This window comes from Helicoverpa armigera, chromosome 31 (assembly GCF_030705265.1).
Source record: "Helicoverpa armigera isolate CAAS_96S chromosome 31, ASM3070526v1, whole genome shotgun sequence".
Classification (NCBI taxonomy): domain Eukaryota; kingdom Metazoa; phylum Arthropoda; class Insecta; order Lepidoptera; family Noctuidae; genus Helicoverpa; species Helicoverpa armigera.
Genome location: NC_087150.1, coordinates 5140542 through 5164750, shown reverse-complemented (window position 1 = coordinate 5164750; position 24209 = coordinate 5140542). Strand labels below are relative to the sequence as shown.

The window sequence follows — 24209 nt, the reverse complement described above, 5'->3', positions numbered from 1 at the left end:
AATATCTAATATTGATACAGAAATAGCTATTGTATGTTTGTTTCAAGCTAATTTCTACGTACTACTACTTTGAACTTAACAGAATAGGAACTAAGAGTCAATTTTTGCAAAATAGAGGACAGGAGAGGAAAAATGATAGGACACCTTATACGTCACGACGATTTTATCAAAAACATCGTGGAAGGGAAAGTCGAAGGAAAGAGAGGAAGGGGTCGTCCAAGATACAGCTACATCAAACAAATTAAAGAAAAGGTGAAGGTTGAGACGTATAAGGAAGTTCAGGAGTTGGCGCTAGATAGGCGTAAATGGAAGGAGTTGCACCGACAATAGCTGGGCTCTTAAATTAATGATGATTACTTTGATAAATCATCATTTGTCTAGCTAGTCTTTTCCCAACTATGTTGGGGTTGACTTTCAGACTTCTATATTATCTTCAACTGTCATGTTACTTAAAATCAAAGGACATACCTAGGTACTTAGCTAGTAAGTACCTTCATTATGTTTTTTGAAGGTCTCATTAGATGATAGGTATTAACGGTTCACATTGTTTCATTAAAAGATTACTAATTACTTTGATACGCTTAATTTTATGCGTTTTTTTCCATTTCATAATAATCCGAGTTATTAAAGAATTTCTTTCACGGCTGGGCTTGGGAAGCTACACTCTTCTCGAATTTATCCCGGTACGGGCAGTAGTTTCCACGGGACGCGAGTGAAACCATAACACATATTACCTATATGGTAAAATGTTTACCTATTACCAATTACGGTATACACTTATTGTCTAATTTATTACCTATTATGTACACTTACAAATTATTATTAATAAAACACTTCAAGTGACCCAAAAGCTGGTTTTTATTTTGTTCAAAAAGTAAGCCATTGCCATCCAACGTGGCAATGCTGCCAGCCTCTTGGGTACACTACACTGCCGGTGGGCAGCGATGAGGAGGAGGTTTTAGATATGTAATTTGAAAAAAAGACCACAGTTTTATTCAATAATTTATTTGCAAGCTAAGCATCTGCTGGAGTCCAGCATGAGATACTGTGACTAATCTAATCGGACCAGACTTCACGGCATACTCCATTTGGACCCAGTTTCTGACCAGGAGGGCAGTTTGGAGGAACCGTTATGATATTCGGCTTAGCAATGCGCTCGGCCATGGCAGGAGGTTTCACATTCGCTGTCAACAATAACACCATATTTAAAACTCATTAAAGCTCATGGCTAACTCTATACCAAATGCTTTCTTTAGGAAAACAACAAATGACGACTCCCGCTGTGTGTGCAGCGCTCGGGAGTGTCAGACTCTTACTAGTTACTGACTAAACCCCGCCATATTCCTTCTTAAGCCCGCCATGTACCAGCGCCGCGGTAATGAGCGCGAACATACCGCAGCCCCGGCAGGCTTCGGCCCTGGTGGGGACTGTGAAGGTGAGAGCGGTTGGGAAAAGGCTAGGCACTTAGGTAGATGATGAGTTCCAGAGATTAGATGGTATAAGCAATCAAACACAACCTCAGCTTGATAATCTATAATATAAAAATGAATCTGTTTGAGCTTGCATGCATTCCTTGTTCCTACCATTTCCCTCTCCTAGTTCCAAAAACTGCCACTCACCAAGCGAAACGTGGCGCCACCGTCAATGCACAAAACTTTCGCGCGAGTGACAAAAACACGAGGCCGGCCGCCATAACGCGCCGCAAATTAAAATCAAAAACTGTGTCTAAACTTCTCTAAACTTCTAAAACTAGTCGACAACCCCTGCAGGGAGTTACTGGGCGCCCATCATACTATAAATTATATGTGTACAAGTGATCTGTGCAGTAGCGTGAGTGGATCAAGTTGCAGCAACCGGCGGAACTTTGTAAGTACCTACTGATTCCTATTTCCCATCGGTCCTGTGTGCAGCTTTCCATAAACCTCTCACAGAAAATCTCGTCCAGACTTACAACCTGGATAGATCTGCGAAAACCTATTGGTCTAGGGCTTACGGTCAACAAAGCGCCGTTCAAGTCACACCAGAATCGCAAAATGTGTTGGTAAGCGCATAACTCAACAACGCCTGGACCAATTTGGCTAATTCTTTTTTTGTTGTGTTTGTTATTGTCAGGCGAAGGTTCTTATGATTCTTATGCTGCCCTGATAAGCCAAAAAGCGCTAACTCAATCAGAGTAAGTTTTGAGAAAAACTACTTTTTGTGCATTCACAAAACGCCCCTAAGACGACCCACTGACCAAAAGTCGTTTTTCTCAAAACTTACTACTGATTGAGTTAGCGCTTTTTGGCTTATCAGGGCAGTATGTATCTTATGAAATTGGGTAAAGTAGAGAAGTCAGTTGACGGGAGCGAAGCCGCGGGCAAAAGCTAGTATTACATATACTTACGGATTGGGCGGGGCCCTGCAGCCACAGAAGCCACGAGCGCCGCTAGAGCGAGTAGTACAACTTGTAAGAACTTCATGTTGAATGAATTCAGTAAGAATAATTATGATTTTTCTAACTTAAACCATGGTTTTTATACTATTTTTGTAGGTATATTTTATAGCTATGGTATTATATGGCATAGTTGTGTTGCTGTTGTAAAATGCATGGTACGGCCAAATATGGCATAGCGTAAATAATAAAATTTACTTATCAATACACAAATACCTGTGCCTAATTCGTATTTAAGTGCATAAAAGGATGGAAGATGGCTAATATAAATTACTAGCAGTTTTCCCGCGGTTTCTGGCGCGTCTAGATTGTATTTCTTCCCAATACCTGGATAAAATAAAGAAGTACAACGCCATCTATTGGCAAACTAAATAAATCTTATTTTGATGTTTTCTGATTTTGATAAGTCGTGGTGGCCTAGTGGACAAAGAATCAACCTCTCGAGTATGACCCATATAACCATTTTTGAGAACATAACGTAACCGTTTCGACACTTAGCGTCGACACTGATCTATCTCGAAACATAATCTCGTCGACGTTCCGTGTTAGCGCCGTCGCTGCAACTAAAAATGGGGAAGATCTCGACACAATAAACAAGTAACATTTGGTTTCTAATTTTCGTCGCCGTGTCGTAACATTGTTACCATATTTTAACCAGAGTTCGCACTAATCATTCAATCATTCATTCGTTCGATCAATTTCGTTGGCTCGTGCGTGAGTGACACGACGAAATGATACAAAATACAAGAAATCCCATAATGATGGTTTACTTATCTTGAGTTGATGAACTCAAGGTAAGTAAACAAAATTTTAGTTTTCATTAATTAATATGGTTTATATTGCTCAAATCTTATTGGGAAAAAAAGTTTACTGTGTAATTTCTTTGAATATGTTGATATTTCCAACGCGCCACCGTAATATCATGTTTTAATAATTCTGGCGAAAGAAAAACTTTTGTTAAATAAAATAAAAATATAAAATGCTGCACATCGAGTGCTCAAAGCTTCCATTTAAATACAATATCAAATATTTTAATCCTAATACAAATTATTTTAGCAAGATTTACTCATAAAATTGATAAATAATGAACTATGAAAAAACATTTTTGATGTTTGTTATGAAAAATATGCTCGTCGCAACTAGTTACAAAGTTACGATAATGTGTCGACACGTGTCGACATGTTACGGTAAATTGTTACAAAATTACTAGATTTTTAAGATGGTTTCTCTTAATATTTGGTTACAGTGTTTCCCAAAGTTTTTATCAAGTCAAGATGCCTTTTTGCATTGTTCTAACCAAAGGAGGCTCATCAGAATTAATATCGCTTGTGCCGAGTACTTCAGTTAAAGACGAAGACGTCTTGTTTTGGCCGAGAAAAATAAAAAACAGCGATTTGGAGCTCGTAAGTTGAAACTTTGGCACTAGGGACTATACCACTAAGCCCCTCCACTAAATTCCGTACTGTTTTCCTGTAAATGGCCTAGAAAATAATAAGTTTTAAGTTAAATAAAATGGGTATCCGTCAATTTGCCCTACCAACAATGCAACATCATGAAAAAAATATCATTATAATAAAAAAATACTTGTGTACGAGTACAATTAGGTATTTGAGATATTTTGGGACGTACTTATTTATTTAACTCTACTGTAAAAAGTTGAAATCCATCGGAATTTACGTAAGGTTTTTGGTTGTTTACTCATTTTAAATTTCATTAAATGGTTGATAACGGCAGAAAACATAGACAGTTTGAGAATAACTGGCTCTCGTCATGTTTTTATATATGCAAGTTAGAGTCAAAGTGTTCTGGAACTACGACTACACATGTTACTACCCAGTTACGACACAATTGTGTCAACATTGCACACTGGTTACAAACCAAACGCAAAGTTTCTAAAATGTGTGGTTACAAATTAAGCTGTAAAGTATCGACACAGCGACCACACAAAGGTACTGAATCTAGTTTCCGTCACATTTTTACTGAACCGTTACAACACATAAAAGCTAATCCCTACACAGTCACGCTGTGTCGTACCTGTTACGAAACTGTTGTGACTTGTTACATCTTTATCATATCTGCGACTAAAAATGGCTGTATGGGGAGGCTAATCCCAGGTCAGGCATGTACCAATGCAACTTTTCTAAGTTTGTATGTACTTTCTAAGTATATCTTAGACACCAATGGCTAATTAAAAGGTGAAGGAAAACATCTTGAGGAAACCTGGACTGTAAGGTCTGAAATCACCAACCCGCATTGAGCAAGCGTGGTGATTAATGCTCAATCCTTCTCCATGTGAGAGGAGGCCTGTGCCCAGCAGTGGGATGATAAAAAGGCTGTAACAGTATGTACTTTCGAAGTATATTTTACCAATGATTCAATTACCAAATAGACACCACTGACTGTGTTTCGGATGGCACGTTGAACTGTAGGTCCCGGCTGTCATTGAACATCCTTGGCAGTCGTTACGGGTAGTCAGAAGCTTGTAAGTCTGACACCAGTCTAACCAAGGGGTATTGGGTTGCCCGGGTAACTGGGTTGAGAAGGTCAGAGTTGTTAAGCACTGGCTCTCAGCTACATCCGATTAGACTGGAAGCCCACCCTAACATAGATGAGAAAAAGGCTAGGGAAACGGGATAGTTAATATAGGGAAGTACTCTTCCGATAAGGAAAATGTTTTCATTATTAAGGACGCGTTTGCAAAATTGATAGGCATGAAATCGAACTACTACATTGACACGGCCCACTCACACAAATGTAGGCATTGTTAGCTGCAAGAATATAGTCAAATAAACAAATTTTGAAACTTGGATAATTTATTTTGTTTTTTATGTACTCAAGTACTTATCTGCGTTTAGATAACCATAAAAATTTTACTGGTTTTGTTGGTTATGTATGATGACTATGATGAAACTTTACCTCCGGTCTTGATGGAGTGACCTGAATGTATATCGTCGGTGTCTGCTACTGGAACTCCGCGACGAATAGAGTTAGGTGTACCGAGTTTGGGCTCGTTTTGTTAGCTATGATGAGACCTGACCACCGGACTTGATGCAGTGACCTGAAGGTATATCCTCGGTGTCTGCTACTGGAACTCCGCTACGAATAGATCTAGGTGTACCGAGTTTGGGCACGTTTTGTTAGCTATGATGAGACCTTACCACCGGACTTGATGAAGTGACCTGAAGGTATACCCTCGGTGTCTGCTACTGGAACTCCGCGACGAATAGATCTAGGTGTACCGAGTTTGGGCTCGTTTTGTTAGCTATGATGAGACCTTACCACCGGACTTGATGGAGTAACCTGAAGGTATACCCTCGGTGTCTGCTACTGGAACTCCGCGACGAATAGATTCAGATGTACCGAGTTTGGACTCGTTTTGTGTGTTATGAAGAGACTTTACCACCGGACTTGATGGAGTAACCTGAAGGTATACCCTCGGTGTCTGCTACTGGAACTCCGCGACGAATAGAGTCAGATGTACCGAGTTTGGACTCGTTTTGTGTGTTATGAAGAGACTTTACCACCGGACTTGATGGAGTAACCTGAAGGTATACCCTCGGTGTCTGCTACTGGAACTCCGCGACGAATAGAGTCAGATGTACCGAGTTTGGACTCGTTTTGTGTGTTATGAAGAGACTTTACCACCGGACTTGATGGAGTAACCTGAAGGTATACCCTCGGTGTCTGCTACTGGAACTCCGCGACGAATAGATCTAGGTGTACCGAGTTTGGGCTCGTTTTGTTAGCTATGATGAGACCTTACCACCGGACTTGATGAAGTGACCTGAAGGTATACCCTCGGTGTCTGCTACTGGAACTCCGTGACGAATAGAGTCAGGTGTACCGAGTTTGGACTCGTTTTGTGTGTTATGAAGAGACTTTACCGGCGGACTTATGGAGTAACCTGAAGGTATACCCTCGGTGTCTGCTACTGGAACTCCGCGACGAATAGATCTAGGTATACCGAGTTTGGGCTCGTTTTGTAAGTTATGATGAGAATGAATAAATATATATTTTATTTAATACAAGTGATGGTTTCATGTGAAATAAAAGAAGGTTTTGGATTCATTTTAATTTATTCACAAATTTTTCAGCCCTAGAATATTTTTTTTTAAGTGCGAGGAATGTACCCTCAGCTTCATATTCCGTGACATTCTTGGGTCAATCAATTCTGGAAGAAGACAATTTTGGTAAAAACTAATTAAATTTATCTCCATTTTTTCCTTCCAAAATTGTTCATCTCTTTGTATGTACTCATATTTGACTTTGCCAGGGCCCGTCCAAATAGCAAACACGCAAGTGTCTTGCCTAGTAATGCGTAGCTGTCCTTGTATTTGGTAATACCATTTATGTTTTTTGTTTACCGTAAATAAATTATCACTAGGCAACCAAAATCAACTTTTTGAGTTTAATGGCATCGTCTGGCTCCAAACCATATGCCGAAGATGGACATTTTATTTCTATTATTCCAATCTCACACTTTCCGTCGGGGGTTGCTCCAAGAAAGGGAAATTCTCGGTCTATGAACAACCCGCACTTTTCAATGGGCATATTCAAGATCGCTGCAAGTTCGCGGATGGCAGTCGCTTCATTGCTTCTGCCATGTTTTATTGACGGGATATTGCTTAAGTCTTTCTGATACAATATTTGTTTTATTAGTGGTCCACACTCAGTGGTTATGCGACGTTTACAGACTGCTGCGAACCACGACGCTGTCAGCAGTTTCCTTCTAGTTTCTAGCCATAATGTACTGCCACTCTGCAAAACTGTGTCCCTTTCTAAATTTACCTTTTCAGTCTCCGAAAGTTCTAATGCATTTAAAATTTATTTTGGCCTCTTCAAATTCTTCCTCGTTCATGTCCACCTTTTGGCAACTTTCACCATAATAGGCATCTTTAGATGCAGATGGCTTTGGATTCTTTTTTTTTAATTTTCTGTTGTGCCTTTTTGATTTAAATTTTGGCGTAATTTTTCTAGCCGAACAATTTCGGGATTGGCATCTGTGCCAAAATATATTTGTGTACTGCCGACTGAAGGACACCCGTGTTATAGGACACCACGGCTGCAGCACAACGAGCAAGATAGGACCCCCGCTGGGTAAAGTTCACTCTTTTGCCTCCTATAAATTTTGCAACTCGTGCATTAAAACTTTCCACTGCATTATTTGTTTCATTGTAAACAAAACTACAGGAATGCAGTGAAAGACGTTGGGCCAAATCTTCAACTTTTGAAAGACCCGTAAGCTGTCAGTTCTGGCACCATATTATTCACGTTGCGTTTTTTGACGTCATCACTACAAAAATAAGTTGCGCAGTTGGAGTGATCACCAAATATATGATAGGGACCATTTATTATATCATTTTTGATACCTCTTGCCTTTTCTTCGAAAGCAACGTTTTTATTGGACCAATATTTGACGCTACTATCAATGCCCCAACGTATACGCAAATAATTTTCTTTCAGAATCTTTCGGCCCCTTATGTGGAAAGAAGTATTACTACAAATTGCTAGCAGGCCTTTGCAGTAATTTCTTAGTAAATGATTTTTACATTCGATTTTACCCACAGTTATGTTATCATAAGGCCTTGCGTTCCTAATGCTAGCATAAGTGCTTGAATCACCATCTGCTATAAACTGGTGGTAGATAAGTCCATGCATACCAATGGACTTTTTGAAGCCCTCTGTTATTACAACTGCTTCTATAGCGGTAGAAGGACCTTGAAAATTTTTAAAACAAGCATGTTTCCTAGGTAATGCCCCTTTATTTTCTGCTCGTGCACAGATATTGCAGAATTTATTTTTGACACCATAATACAAGCTGTTGATTTGCATCCGTGCCATAGTCAAGGAGGTTAAAATTAAATACGTAAATAATCGATTTGAATTACGGTAGGCGGGAAAAAGCTAATATGCGCTGCTTTTTTTGATGTTGTAATTTCATGGTATTTCAGAATTTAGCCCACGGTTAAACACAAATCATAACAGAATTCCCCCGCGGCCACAGTGTGTGCGTGATGGCAGCTATGTGTGCGTAGACAGAGAAAACTAATGTCTACGTGTGTGCGTGAGTGTCGATGTGTGAGTGTCTTATCTACGACATGACAGCGCGAGCGCGCGAGCGAGCGAGACCGAGTGATACGCGATAGCAATCATTTTACCTAAAGTTTCGAAAATCACATTCATTATTGTCATTAACTTCGTTTTACTTTACTTAGGTACTAATTTTTGAGCATAAATTTAACACAGATATCTTATTAACTACAGTAATAAGCAATACAAGTGCGCGAAAGAAAGTTCACTAACATGTTAACAGCTGATTGATAAAATGTTCGTTTTGCTTTATCTTTCAGCATAAAGTTTTCGCAGTGATTTAGTTTTTATTTTTGAATTAAATTGGTTAATAATTAGAAATTTTGCTTCCTTTTTAACGGTCTTAGGACCTTGGAGCACGGAAATCTTATTAATGACGTAATACTAGTGCGCTAAAGGAAAGTTCACTGACCTGTTAACAGCTGATTGATAACATTTTCGGTTTGCTTTAACATTCAGCGTAAAGATTTCGTAGTAATTTTGTTTTTAATTTTCGATTAAATTGGTGAAAGATGTGTTAGTTAAGTGTAGGCACGAGGTGATTCTTTCGGCTCGTAGGTATTATTGGCGTGGTTAAGAAATCAACTTATTTACACTAATAAAATTGATTAAGCTGACTACGTATTTACAAAATGTACAAATAAATAAATTACCTAGTTTAGTTACCCGGAGGTACTGTTCAAAGCTGTCACCTTCACACTCTTGGCACAATCGAGCACGACGAAGTAGCTGGTTGTCCTTCAGCTAACATAACACTATCACATTCGTTTTTAATGTGTCGAAAGCACTAAGTTAACGGTCCTAGCACATAAGTCTGTCACATGACCAGCATGACCCTCCGTGATGAGGGTTCCCGGTCGGTAAACATTTCCCGGAACATAGGTATGTACGGCTGTCATTGCACATCCTTGGCAGTCGTAACGGGTAGTCAGAAGCCAGTAAGTCTGACACCAGTCTAACCAAGGGGTATCGGGTTGCCCGGGTAACTGGGTTGAGGAGGTCAGATAGGCAGTCGCTTCTTGTAAAGCACTGGTACTCAGCTGAATCCGGTTAGACTGGAAGCCGACCCCAGCATGATTGGGAAAAGGCTCGGAGGATGGATGGCTGTTAGTACACTGTTGTCACTGATGGCATACAGGCGGACCATCGCCACCAACTCGTGTTCGTGTAGTTTTCCGTCATCTCGCACCTACACGTCGCGGAATTCAAAGCGCACGTACGCAGCAGCGGCGGCGACATCAAACACACTGCTTGCCGTGGCGCTTGTTTGTTCCGGCTTCAAGGGCACGCGGGGAGCGGCGAGGCGAGTGTGTGGGAGTACTCGCACTGTGATTGGGTGAATTTGGGTAGGCTGGATGATCTACGATTTTTATTGAACGATCGTTGCGTATGCTTTGTGCATGTATCGTTTGCGTTTGTGTGAGTGCGCAGCGCGGTAGTAAGGCTAGTAACACACGCGCCGAATTAAAGTACGGCTGGGTTACACTGACGGATATACGTAAATAAGAAAAAAACATGAAAAAATTACCTACCCATTTTTTCGTTGATTTGGGTCGAGAATCATTAGCATATTTACGTCCTTGACTATGGCACGGATGCAAATCAACAGCTTGTATAATACTTTTTTTGAGTGCATGCCTACGATTGCACCAACACCGGAGGAAGCACTGTAATTGGTTCCATAAGAGCGCTTGGACCAACATGCATCACCCGATACAGGTATCATAGCTAACCCATCTGTATTTACACTTCCAATAGCTAAAGCATTGTCTTTCTCCTCTTTACCCGCCTCGATCATGTAGTGCTGCGCAGCCTTTTTCCACCACCGACTTATTATGTCATGCTTAGCTTGGTACAATCGTACTGACATTGGTGGCATATTTACATGACACAAAACAGTATTAAGCTGTGTAACCCCAGCACCAATCGTCATTATACCAGCGACAATTTCTTCATTCACGTCCATTTTATTTTCAGTTTTTTTGGATGATTCTAACGTGAATTCAGCACCACACATTTTGCATTTAATTGAAAAGGTCGAGTGAAGCCCAGACCTTTTTTCACTCAATAGTTCAATTGTACTCAAATTACAATTAAACATAGACTTATGATTGCTGATTCCTTGTAATTGCTCCATAAAATAAGCCATTTCAATAAGCCTTCTTCCTGAAATCTGATAGGTTACTTTTTCTTCATCCACAGCGGTCTAGAAAAAAATATTTAATTTGTCATTTGTACCAAAGGACGTTAGCAAAACACAATAATAGTACATGTACAAGTCGTAGTAAAGAAATATGATAACTTACGTAAGATGTCTCCAAGTCATTGTTATTGGAAGTACTACAATCTGTTTCTTCTGAATGCACCTCACTTATGTCACTAGAATTGCGACTCACTTCTCGAAGTCTGTGAAAACAAACGAATTAATTTGACAGTTCTCAATTATGATGAGCATTCCATAAACAAATGATTACCGTCTTATATTTTCCAATGCATTTTTTCTGGAAAGCACTTGTTTACGAGAGCTTTTGCCAAACGTTCGACTTCTCGGCATCTATAACAACAATTGAATATTCATAGTTATTATGTACTCAAACATTTTATTATAAAAAAAAAATAATAAAAACGAGTCCAAACTCGGTACACCTAACTCTATTCGTCGCAGAGTTTCAGTAGCAGACACCGAGGGTATACCTTCAGGTCACTTCATCTAGTCCGGTGGTAAGGTCTCATCATAGCTAACAAAACGAGCCCAAACTCGGTACACCTAGATCTATTCGTCGCGGAGTTCCAGTAGCAGACACCGAGGGTATACCTTCAGGTCACTCCATCAAGTCCGGTGGTAAGGTCTCATCATAGCTAACAAAACGAGCCCAAACTCGGTACACCTAGATCTATTTGTCACGGAGTTCCAGTAGCAGACACCGAGGGTATACCTTCAGGTCACTTCATCAAGTCCGGTGGTAAGGTCTCATCATAGCTAACAAAACGAGCCCAAACTCGGTACACCTAGATCTATTCGTCACGGAGTTCCAGTAGCAGACACCGAGGGTATACCTTCAGGTCACTTCATCAAGTCCGGTGGTAAGGTCTCATCATAGCTAACAAAACGAGCCCAAACTCGGTACACCTAGATCTATTCGTCACGGAGTTCCAGTAGCAGACACCGAGGGTATACCTTCAGGTCACTTCATCAAGTCCGGTGGTAAGGTCTCATCATAGCTAACAAAACGAGCCCAAACTCGGTACACCTAGATCTATTCGTCGCGGAGTTCCAGTAGCAGACACCGAGGGTATACCTTCAGGTCACTTCACCAAGTCCGGTGGTAAGGTCTCATCATAGCTAACAAAACGAGCCCAAACTCGGTACACCTAGATCTATTCGTCGCGGAGTTCCAGTAGCAGACACCGAGGGTATACCTTCAGGTTACTCCATCAAGTCCGGTGGTAAAGTCTCTTCATAACACACAAAACGAGTCCAAACTCGGTACATCTGACTCAATTCGTCGCGGAGTTCCAGTAGCAGACACCGAGGGTATACCTTCAGGTCACTTCATCAAGTCCGGTGGTAAGGTCTCATCATAGCTAACAAAACGAGCCCAAACTCGGTACACCTAGATCTATTCGTCGCGGAGTTCCAGTAGCAGACACCGAGGGTATACCTTCAGGTCACTTCACCAAGTCCGGTGGTAAGGTCTCATCATAGCTAACAAAACGAGCCCAAACTCGGTACACCTAGATCTATTCGTCGCGGAGTTCCAGTAGCAGACACCGAGGGTATACCTTCAGGTTACTCCATCAAGTCCGGTGGTAAAGTCTCTTCATAACACACAAAACGAGTCCAAACTCGGTACATCTGACTCAATTCGTCGCGGAGTTCCAGTAGCAGACACCGAGGATATACCTTCAGGTCACTCCACGTTAGCAGTCACCAAAGTACTTCATGATCACGTGCGATGAAACGTTATTTTTTAGTGAAATATTTACAATATTGCATAATATTTTGGTGTAATGATAAAAATCAATAATCTTACCTTAGAAGGATCAAATTTGGTTAGTCGAATATTTTGTATTTATACAGCGATCTTTTTCAACACGAGCAGCTGGAAACGAGCGATACAGTGTCCTCTCACGACGGCGGCCGAGCGCAGACTGACTCAGAATGAGGCTTTCGCACAATCGTGGGTCGGAAGGAATACAAATAAAATAACCCCTATTTCAAGCTGTTAAGACTCATCGTTAGTAGCAAAATATGTGAAAAAAATTGGTTTTGTTTTTATTTTTTCTAACCTTATTCATAGCACAATACTGTATTTTTTTTCCTCACATTTAATCTTGACTATGTTTGCCTATTTACAAAAAATAAATCAATATTAAATTACTTTATTCTTAGTAGAAAATTGTACCTAAACTTGACCCGGAATCATGAATTTTGTAGAAAGGGGTTACGAAATAACTTTTTATGATATCAAAATTTATTTTTTCAAAAAAAACCTTCCTCGCGTTTATAGTTGAAGACCCAAGCTATAACTAGGAGTTATTTGTCATATTTGATTTGGCTTGGTTTAGTCGCAAAATGTACCGAAAAACAGCTTAATTTTGCTCAAACTGCAAACGCGTCCTTAAATAGTTGATTTACCGAGACATTCTGCAAGCTTATTTTTATCTAAATATGTCTGAAAACGAGCATAAAACCTCCCAACTGCACGTTACCACATTTGCTCAACAGATGGCGTTGCTCCGAGTTGTGCGAAACCTACATCGCGGTATGGTTACGTTACAAGAGTTCAATAAGGCAAACTTATTAAATGGGTAATGGTACAACACTGTAGTAACACTCACAACTAGTCACTATCAAAGCAATTTTTGTGATAACCTCTTGCATGCTATGGGGTTATAATAAACCGAAATTAACCTTAAGATATTGGCACGATGTGAGTCGGCCTTTCGCACCAAAATTCCGTACCATCCCTGCTAATATTCTCTTTTGCAAAAAAAGCGGGCACCTATGCGAAATCTTGGTTTTAAGGACTTTACGTGTATTTCAAAGGGTTTTAATGACTGTAATATGTTACTAGCATCAAAAGGGTTAGCCAAGCATGCGTGAGAGTGTATTCTAAACTTGAATTTTGTACAATTTTGTATGTTAAATTCTACATCTACTAAGCGAACTGGATAGATACTATATTGGGAAATGCTGTAAAAATAAATATGTAAATGGAAAAAAAGACCACAGTTTTATTCAGTTATTTATTAGCAAGTTTATCATCTGCTGGAGTCCAGCATGAGCGACTGCAGCCGCAGTCTACCAGGGTTCACGGCAAACTTTATCCACACTCATCTCCTCACCAGGAGGACAGTTGTAGGGAACGCTGATGCGCCCGACCACCACAGGGTTCTGTACATTCGCTTTCAACAATAACACCACATTTAAAACACATTAAAGCTCCTGGCTAAGTCTATACTAAAGTTATAGCATACCGTTCTAATGGGAAATCATGAAATGACGGCTCCCGCTGTGTGTGCAGCGCTCGGGAGTGTCAGACTCTCGGGAGTGACTAAACCCAACCATGAACTTAATGTACCAGCGTCACGGTATCTCGCGCGAGCATACCGCAGCCCCGGAGGCCTAGGGGGGACCTATTTCACGCGAAGGTGAGAGCGCCATAACTCCTCCCGAGCCAAACCTCAAAGCGGGGAGTTACCGCCCCTATTGTGGCGTACCCGTAACTGGATTGAGGAGGTCAGATAGGCAGTCGCTCATTGTAAAACATCGGAACTCAGTCTCAATTGGACTGGAAGCCGACCCCAACATAGTTGGGAAAAGGCTCGGGAGATGATGAGTTTATGAGAGTAGCGGGTTCAAGCAATCAATCAGAACTTCAACTTTATAATATTGGGCACGCCACCATAGTGGCGGTAAGTCCCCTCTTTGAGGAGTGGCTCGGGAGGAGTCACGGCGCCCTCATGTACCGCATGACGCAGGACTGCATCGAATCGGTCGTGAGGAGGCGCCCGGGTGTCACCACTGTGCTGACAGCCCCGAGGACACGGTGGACCACACAGTCCAGGAGTGCACAAAGGGCACTCCGCCGGGTCCTCGTCGAGACTTTAGGCGGCGGCGACCTCTCGCGTCCGGCCCTGGTTCAGGCCATGGTCCGGGGCGAAAGGGAATGGGATGCCGTCGCCTCCTTCTGCGAAGCGGTCATGTTCGAGAAGGAGGAGGCGGAACGCCAGAGAGTTCGCACCTCTCATCCCGGCCGCCGCGCTGGACCAGGTAGACACCACGGGCGCCGGGTGTCGCGAGATGACTCCCTGCTACAGTAGGCGTGGGTCTGTGGGCGGTGAGTTCGGGTGGCTCATCGTCCCTCTGTCTGCTTAGACGACAGACCCGTGTCGACGGCGCGCGTTGTTCCACGCGCTCCTCAAAGAGATGTCAACAACCCCAGCGGGGCCCAGTCAAGCCAAGGCCTGCCGGGGCTGCGGGTTGTTCGAAAGAGATACCGCGGCCTTGGCACATAAAAGGTCCACGACGGAACACGACGGTTTTTAGTCAATAAGAGTCTGACACTTCCTCGAGACTGCTAACCCACAGCGGGAGGGGTCATTTGATGATGTTTAACGTCGTTAAAAAAAAGCTTTATAATATTATATATACTTACGGATTGCACTTATCCCTGCAGCCACAGAAGCCACGAGCGCCGCTAGAGCGAGTAGTACAACTTGTAAGAACTTCATGTCGTAAGAAATTCAGTAAGAATGTGATTTTTTGAACTAAAACATAGTTTTTATACTATTCTTAGTAGGTATATTATATAGTTATGGTATGATATGGAATAGTTATGTTGCTGTAAAAGTCTAAAATGCATGGTACGGGCAAATAACAATAATAATGGCGTTCTTGCCGATTGTCGGGCATGGCAAAAATTTTAGTGCACGTACATTTGCTTGGACACGACACGACCAGGGGCCCGATTCTCCTAATAATGTCAAAATCGAATCGCAATTATGATCGCAATAGCAGTTTTAACCATACCGGGCATTCAGCTACTAATATAAGACGCGATTGGTCTGTTATTTTGGTGATTTTTTCTATACGGTAGTTTGTTCTACAATCATCTATACATATAATAAATCTGTAGAAAAGTAATTTTTGTACATTGAAGAAATTGGCAAAAAAAATAGCCAGCATGTTAAAGGATAACTAACAGAACCCATTTCCATCATTTTTGTCATTTTTGTCTGTTTGTCTGTTTGTCTGTTTATCTGTTTGTTCGTTCGGGATTCACGTAAAATCTACGAATTCAATGCAGACAATGCTTATATACAAAAATTCTACGTAACTTGGGGTATTACTTAGTTTTTGTTTCATCGAAATCGATTCACTCTATCAAAAGATATGATTAATTTTGTAAATTCAAGATGTAAAATATTACGACACGCAATCTGTTTGTCAAAACTGTACATTTGAATGTTGTACTTATATTAGTTGATCGGCCTATTATTAACCTTTACACAGAAAATCACACCTTCATAAGTAACTTCGGAAGAAAAAAAAAATATGAAAATTTTGTTTAGCCAAGGTTAAAGTAGCTCCATCTGTGGTAATCTGTGTTAAATAAAATACATAAAATTTGTCAAAGGAGCGAGGTGGTAAATGACAATAAATTACCACACATTCTTTATAGAGGATTATTATTTCAACAGATGGAGTTGTGTATTTTCCGTAAGGTGATCTTCACACTGCCCCGCATCACGCTGCATCTTGCGTGTCGACGCACCTACGCGCGTTCTTGCGGGAGTGCAGATCTGCATCATCGTGCGGGTTTTTCACGCACTCACGCGCGTAGGTGCGTTTTGTAAATTCACGCACGGCGGCTTCCATTTTCAAATATACACGTCACGCCCATTCAAAATCACGCGCGTCACTGCGGGATCAGTGTGCCATACCTTGCGTTTCGCCCCGCACCTACGCGCGGGGGTGCGTGTTTCTCCGCATGTATGTGCGTGATCCGCATGAACGCGCGTGGATGCATTTTCAGTGTGTTGGACTATGCGTGTTTTCCATATAAACGGAGATATTTCCATACAACGGAAAAAAACGCATCCACGCACTACGCTGCATCATGCGGGGCAGTGTGATAATCGCCTAAGGCGACATACATTCTTTATAGAGGATTATTATTTCAACAGATGGAGTTGTGTATTTTCCGTAATTCACCATATTTTAACACGTAGTGTAATTTTTCGATAGACATTTCAATAGTGTTTGTCAGTTTGCCGTGCCACATCAAAATCTAATTATAATTATTACCTTGATGAAAGGAAAATAATAGTTCTCAGCCAAATTTAAAACGGTGCCATCTAAATTATTTTTTGAATATTATGTCAAAAATTATGACTTTAGTATAACAATTAATTATCATTTAAAGTTACAGATGGAGTTTATATCAGGATTTTTTCATAAACATAGTTTAGCTTCTCTTCCACTAATGTGGTGGCCTTAAAACAAATTACTTTGAGTGAATAGTATTAAGTAGACCTTCATTATTTTTTCTGATGCAAAGTATGTAAACTTAATCCTAGAAGAAAGGAGGATCTGTCTCTCGCAAGCGCTGCTAACCGTGAGGTAGGTAGGTAATGTAGGATTCTGTAGCTTTAAGAACAAGCCCAGATACAAAGTGCAGATAAGAAATGGGAGCTTTCTCGATTTAATACCATACACACGTAAAATGCTTTATGCGTCTGAAAACGTACAAATTGCGCGTCGCATACCAGAGACATGCTTACTTTCAACTTCTGATCGCAAATACACTGGTCACGATTACGAACAGTCTCAGTAAGACCCGAGCCAAGTCTAAAAAAACACCTTTTATATAAAACTACGTTTGATGTCATTCAATCACAAAGACAGAATTGTTTTCTGTTGCAAATCCTATCCACCTGTATCCTATCCTAATCCAGCATGCATTGCAGGTGTGCATTGCACAAAAACCAATGGTATCCTATTCGAGAAGTCAAAAGAGTCGACCTGCCAACGTCAGCTTCTGCGCTAAGCAAGTGTTCTTAATAGTACCATCAGAATTACATTCATCGTTGAATGAGGTGAATAAATTTTCAGAAACCACAATAACAGTAGGAGCCAAAGCATATGATCGCTTCATAGAGCTCTGATTGGCCCCAGTTGACCAAGTCAGGTCTGATTTGTTCGTTCATCAGATCTTTGAAAGTTTTTCGGTGGACTTTTTTTACTTACTGTCGTCCTGTTTACGTGTGGCACAAAATATGGTATATAAACGCAAGAGCGAAATTTTCCCGGTGTGCGGTAGTGACGCCCAGTATACAACACTTCTGTTTCTTTTGATTTGCTGGCTCCACCAAGAAATGACAAATTGTAGTACATTTTGAAAATCTTGGCAAAACTGCAGGTTTCAAGTACGAACACATGAAGTGGACTCTCACAGATACGTACATTTTGCTTATTCGTGAACTAATGCAAACATTTCGGTGGAGTCCCGGCTTAGGCCTCCCCCACATTAGGCGTGCGCGATCCTCGGGCGTGTGAGTAGCGCGGGCGTCGCGAGCTCGCTGCATGAACGTCGCGTTTTGCTGCCCTGCGGCATTTACCTACAGCGAAATCGCGGCGCGCACGCGCCGCTCTCCTTGACGTTTAACTGCTGAGGCGTTTAGCGGGTGGCGGGGATAGCAGGCGAAGGGGTAAGAACGCAACTCGAGCGCCGCGTCGCTTGCACTCTTCACACATGCCGCAGGGCAGCAAAACGCGACGTTCACGCAGCGCGCTCGCGACGCCCGCGCTACTCACACGCCCGAGGATCGCGCACGCCTAATGTGGGGTCAGCCTTACTATAGTGAGTAAGTGCACAGAAAATCCCCGTCATACAAGTGTTTCTCCCCAGTAGTGAAACTATCCTACCCTATGCGCCTGCTGATGATGATGACTCATTTTATCATCCATCCGGCTATTCCCCAACTATGTTGGTGTTGGCTTCCAGTCACCGAATCTGTTTGAGTACCAATATTTTGCTTGGAGCGACTATCTACCTATCTTCAATCCAGTCAACTACACAAGCCGATATCCATGGTAAGACTGACAGACTTTCTGGCTTCTGATTAGTCGCAGCAGCTGCAGAAAATGTACAAATGACAGCTTTGTCAGACTCAAAGCATATCATCATCATCATCATCATCATCAGCCTATCGCAGTCCACTGCTGGACATAGGCCTCTCCAAGTGCACGCCACTGAGACACGTGAAAGAATGCACCTACGGGATAAGTAGTATTTTGACTATTCTACATTGCCCACGCAGACGAAGTTGCGGGCAACAGCTAGTACTGCAATAAATTTGCAGACAAAATGATTGATTATTGAATGACAGAAAAGGGTAAAAACGTTTATTTCAAAGAAAAAATAGCGGAATGCCACATACGCTTCAATGGTAATCCAGTCGTGATTGGATCGCAGGCGAATGTGAAACGTATGTGGCTTAAGTAAAATTAGGAGAATCGGGCCCCTGAGAGAGATCATAAGCAGGACCGACATTAACGTGCTCTCCGCTGTACGGGTGTATCAATCAGACTTCGGGCTGTATTGTTAAAATTTCAGAAAGTCTATTATAATTTTCTGCACACATGGTTAATATTAGATTTTCCCTAAACTTACTTTTACCTTTTTTGATCTGGTAGCTAATTCTAATCTGGTTATTATGAAAATTAATTATTAACAGTTCATTTAAACCGTAAATAATTGTTTATTTATTTGTATTGAGCGTGTTATTTATTGGAACACATATATACAGGAACTACTCTTCCGATACTGAAAATGTTTTCATTATTAAGTAGTTGGTTTACAGAGCCATGCTGCAAGCTTATTTTTATATATGTAATTAGGTCTGAAAATGGACATAAAACCTCCCAACTGCACGTTACCACATTTGCTCAACAGATGGCGTTGCTCCGAGTTGTGCGAAACCTACATCGCGGTATGGTTACGTTACAAGAGTTCAATATGGAAAACTTAGTAAATGGTGTTTGTATGTAGAAATTTAATTCCGTACCTGTAATAAAAAAAGTCGTGGTGGCCTAGTGGGCAAAGAACCAACCTCTTGAGTATGAGGGCGCAGGTTCGAATCCAGGTCAGGCAAGTACCAATGCAACTTTTCTAAGTTTGTATGTACTTTCTAAGGATATCTTAGACACCAAAGGCTGATTAAAAGGTGAAGGAAAACATCTTGAGGAAACCTGGACTATATAGTCTGAAATCACCAACCCGCATTGAGCAAGCGTGGTGATTAATGCTCAATCCTTCTCCGCGTGAGAGGAGGCCTGTGCCCAGCAGTGGGACGGTAAAAAGGCTGTAACTGACACCTGTAATAAACTCCAGTTAGTAATTTTTGTAATAACCCCTTGCATGCTATCCTACTAATATTATAAACGCGAAAGTTTGTATGTATGGATGTATGGATGTTTGTTACTCTTTCACGCAAAAACTACTGAATGGATTTTAATGAAACTTTACAATAATATAGCTTATACATCAGAATAACACATAGGCTACAATTTGTAAACATATAGTTCGAAATACTAAACCTGCGCAGACGAAGTCGCGGGCACCAGCTAGTGGGGTTATAATAATCCGAAATTAACTTTAGAATACCGGCATAATGTGAGTCGGACTTTCGCACCAAAGTTCCGTACCATCATCATCCTCCTGCCCTTATCCCAATTTTATTTGGGGTCGGCGCAGCGTGTTTTCTCCTTCCATACTTTTCTATCTGCTGTCATCTCACAAGTAACATTCTTTCTTACCATATCTACTTTCAAGTACTTTCACGCAATCCATCCATCGTTTCTTTGGTCTTCCTCTTCCACTATATCCGTCCACATTCATCATACTCATCATCTTCCTCAAACCAAAGTTCCGTACCATACTCTATAAAATGTGCCCAGGGGCCCGATTCTCCTAATTTAACTTAAGCGACATACGATTCACGTTCGACTCGATTCGACTGAGATCCAATCCCGACTCGATTACGATTGAAGCGTATGTGGCATTCCGTTATTTTTTTCTTTGAAATAAACGTTTTTATCCTTTTCTATCATTCAATAATGAATCATTTTGTCTGCAAATGATTTACGATTGCAAAATGATTGTACAGCAAACTACTGTATAGACCAAAATCATCAAAATAGCAGACCAATCGCACACCAATCAAATGTCAATCGAATACGATTGGTCTTTTATTAGTAGCAGAATGCCCGATATGGTTGAAACTGCTATTACGATCATATTGTGATTCGATTTCTATTCGATTTTGACATTATTAACTTAAGAGAATCGGGGCCCTGGTGACAGACGGATAGCGAAATCTTAGTAATAGTGTCAAGTAACCTTTAAAAAAAAATTACATACCTAATATGAAAAGTGGGTTTAGACATTTAGAAGTTTATTTACTCGCTTCCCGTGGGAACTACTGCAGCTGTACCGGGATAAAATATAGCCTATATTAGTGTAGCTTTCCATCTGTGAAATAATATTTCAAATCAGCTCTGTAGTTGCGGAGTCTTCATATTAGTATAGATGCTTTAACAAGCAAATAAATAATTAGAGTTTGATTATAACCCCATAGTGTCTATGGGGTTATCACAAAAATTAGTCAATCTGTCAAATATTGAAATGAGATAACACTGCTCTATACAAGCCCTTTTTACTAACTTTGCCTTATTGAACTCTTGTAACGTAACCATACCGCGATGCAGGTTTCGCACAACTCGGAGCAACGCCATCTGTTGAGCAAATGTGGCAACGTGCAGTTGGGAAGTTTTAATGCCAGTTTTAGGACATAATTAGATAAACATAAGTCTGTAAAATTCATTGGTTTACATTAACTGTTTAGTACCGAAAACACTTTTGTTATCTGATCTGATATTAGCCATGCACATCTCACAACTGCATGCTTCCACATTTGCTCAACAGATGGCGCTGCTCCGAGTTGTGCGAAACCTACATCGCGGTATGGTTACGTTACAAGAGTTCAATAAGGCAAACTTATAGCAAATGTGTTTATGCCTTAACTAGTAACATTCAGTCAATTTCTTTTTACTTATTATATGGGCCCTGTTTTTTTCTGATGACTGTAAGTATTTTTGAAATAATCCCATGGACTGTATGGGGTTATTATAATTACTTAAAAGCGCTATTGACTAAATTCATACGTCTTAAATTAGTCAAGTCAGATAGCATTCACCCATATACAAGAAGAGAAGGCAACGTGTATTTTAGGAAACTCCGAAACGGTTGTTAGCAGTCAGAAGATGACTAGTCTAGATTCCAAAACGTTGGAAACTGGGCAAGTAATTAATGTTTATTTTAAACCAACTTTGCTAAGAGCAGATTCTCAGGTCGATAATAATAGCTCAATATATAGCATAATAATAGCTATACTCTATCCACGGAAGCAAGAGCTAAAAGGTAAACAAAGAATGACACTTTTTCAAGATGGCGGTATAACCCGACCGATGACAAAACGTCACATTTTTGTGTAAAATGTTCGCAGTATTTGTGATTTTGTCATCGGTCGGGTTATACCGCCATCTTGAAAAAGTGTCATTCTTTGTTTACCTTTTAGCTCTTGCTTCCGTGGATAGAGTATACAAATAATGATAGCTCTGATAGTTATAGTTATGTAAACTAATATATAATCCCCTGGAATGTCATTGGGTGTCTAAGATATACTTATAAAGTACTTATAACATAGAAGGTTGCATTGGTACAAGCTCTTCTTCTTCTTCCTCCTGCCCTGTTCCCAATTTTATTTGGGGTCGGCGCAATATGTCATCTTCTTCAATTTTCCCCTGTCACACGTCATACAAGCCTGACCTGAAATCGAACTCGCACTCTCATACTTGAGAGGTTGATGCATTAACCACTAAGCCATCGCGACATCAAGATAGGAAGTTATTTGACTTATCGCCATTCCCATATGCTATCTATAATCTGTTGTTTTACTTACTAGAGATAGACCCACACCAAGTAATGTCAAAATTCTACATCTAAGTAAGCGTCGTAAGCGAACTGGGATAGATATTGGGAAAGGCTGTTAAAAATAAATATGTAAATTGAAAAAAAAGACCACAGTTTTATTCAGTCATTTATTAGCAAGTTTAACATCTGCTGGAGTCCAGCATGAGCGACTGCAGCCGCAGTCTACCAGGGTTCACGGCAAACTCCATCTGGACCCATCACCTGACCAGGAGGGCAGTTTGGAGGAACCGTTATAAAATTCGGGTCAGCATCGCGCATGTTCACGACAGGATTCTGTATATTCGCTGTCAACAATTACACCATATTTAAAACTCATTAAAGCTCATGGCTAAGTCTATACAAAATCAAAAATAATTTATTCAAACTTGGCTGCAAGACAGCACTTTTTAAACGTCAGGAATTTACATAAGACAGCCCCCAAAACGCCCACCCTTCACTACTTCCTATGTGTTATTGCTGTGAAGAAGAAGTGGCGCAACAAACTCCCCAGCAACACATGTCTGTCTGTAGGTTAGAAGAACCTTAACATAGTTGGGGTTCAAGCAGTCAAATAGAACTTCAGCTTTATGATATTATATATGTAGGTACTTACGGATTGCACCAGCCACAGAAGCCACGAGCGCCGCTAGAGCGAGTAGTACAACTTGTAAGAACTTCATGTTGAATGAATTCAGTAAGAATATGATTTTCTAACTAAAATCATGGTTTTTATACTATTTTCAGTAGGTATATTAGGTATATAGTAATGGTATGATATGGAATAGTTATGTTGCTGTAAAAGTCTAAAATGCATGGTACGGGCAAATAACAATAATAATGGCGTCTTAGCCGTTTGTCGGCCACGGCCGCTGTTCTCATGTAAGGAGATCAGCTAGCTGCGCAGGACATATCATAGTGCACGTACATTTGCTTAAGCGCAGGTGCAATCCCTATTCCTTCACTCTCATAGTCCGATGGGGCGGCAATCCGACACCACCGGAGAGAGATCACAAGCAGGACCGACATTAACGTGCAATCAATCACCAACTGCCAGATTTCGGGCTGCTTTGTCGAAATTTCATAAAATCCACTATTCCACTACTAAATAGTTACTTTTACCGTTTTGATCTGGTAATTAAGTGATTATAATAATTAATTAGTAACAGTTCATTTAGGCCGTAAATAATTTATTTCTATTATTATTGTTTACTAGCTTTCCGCCCGCGGCTTCGCCCGCGTGGAATTCGGTTATATTGCGGTATAAATCACAACTATAAGAACACTTATCATTCCCACGGAAAAATCTAAGAAGCGCGATTTAACGCTGGATACGATTAGTTGTTAAACCAAAACTGAATGGTACACTATATTATACGTTTTCCCTTGTGGAGCAAAAACATGCAGATTTTGGGCACTGGAAACCCGGGAACACGCTACATAGAGCTGACCATGCGAAAAACAATGTTTTTCTAAGTGTACTCCAGCAACCCTTAGAGTTTGGCCTTGTGCTTTATTAATGGTCATTGCAAATGAAACCCTTATAGGAAATTGTAGTCTTTTAAATTGAAATGGGAGGTCTGTTGGAATAATCGGAATCCGAGGAATGAGTACACTTTCACCCTTTGCTGCGCCAGTTAAAATAG

The 24209-nt window shown here is 40.8% G+C and overlaps 1 protein-coding gene and 1 long non-coding RNA gene across 2 annotated transcripts; both read right to left on the bottom strand.

Moving 5' to 3' along the window:
* Positions 1-10141: 10141 nt before the first annotated feature.
* Positions 10142-12993, bottom strand: LOC135119215 (uncharacterized). The gene is made up of 4 exons (XR_010278053.1): positions 12559-12993; positions 10999-11078; positions 10831-10930; positions 10142-10730 (listed from the first exon to the last, which is right to left on the bottom strand). It is a non-coding gene; the product is annotated as an uncharacterized LOC135119215 (long non-coding RNA).
* A 762-nt stretch (positions 12994-13755) lies between these two features.
* LOC126054377 (uncharacterized) lies at positions 13756-23246 on the bottom strand. Its single transcript, XM_064043165.1, has 4 exons — positions 23180-23246; positions 22754-22871; positions 15187-15269; positions 13756-13933 (listed from the first exon to the last, which is right to left on the bottom strand). The coding sequence occupies exons 1-4, from the start codon at positions 23244-23246 to the stop codon at positions 13830-13832; spliced, it is 372 nt and encodes a 123-aa protein (XP_063899235.1). The 3' UTR covers positions 13756-13829.
* Between the last annotated feature and the right edge of the window lie 963 nt (positions 23247-24209).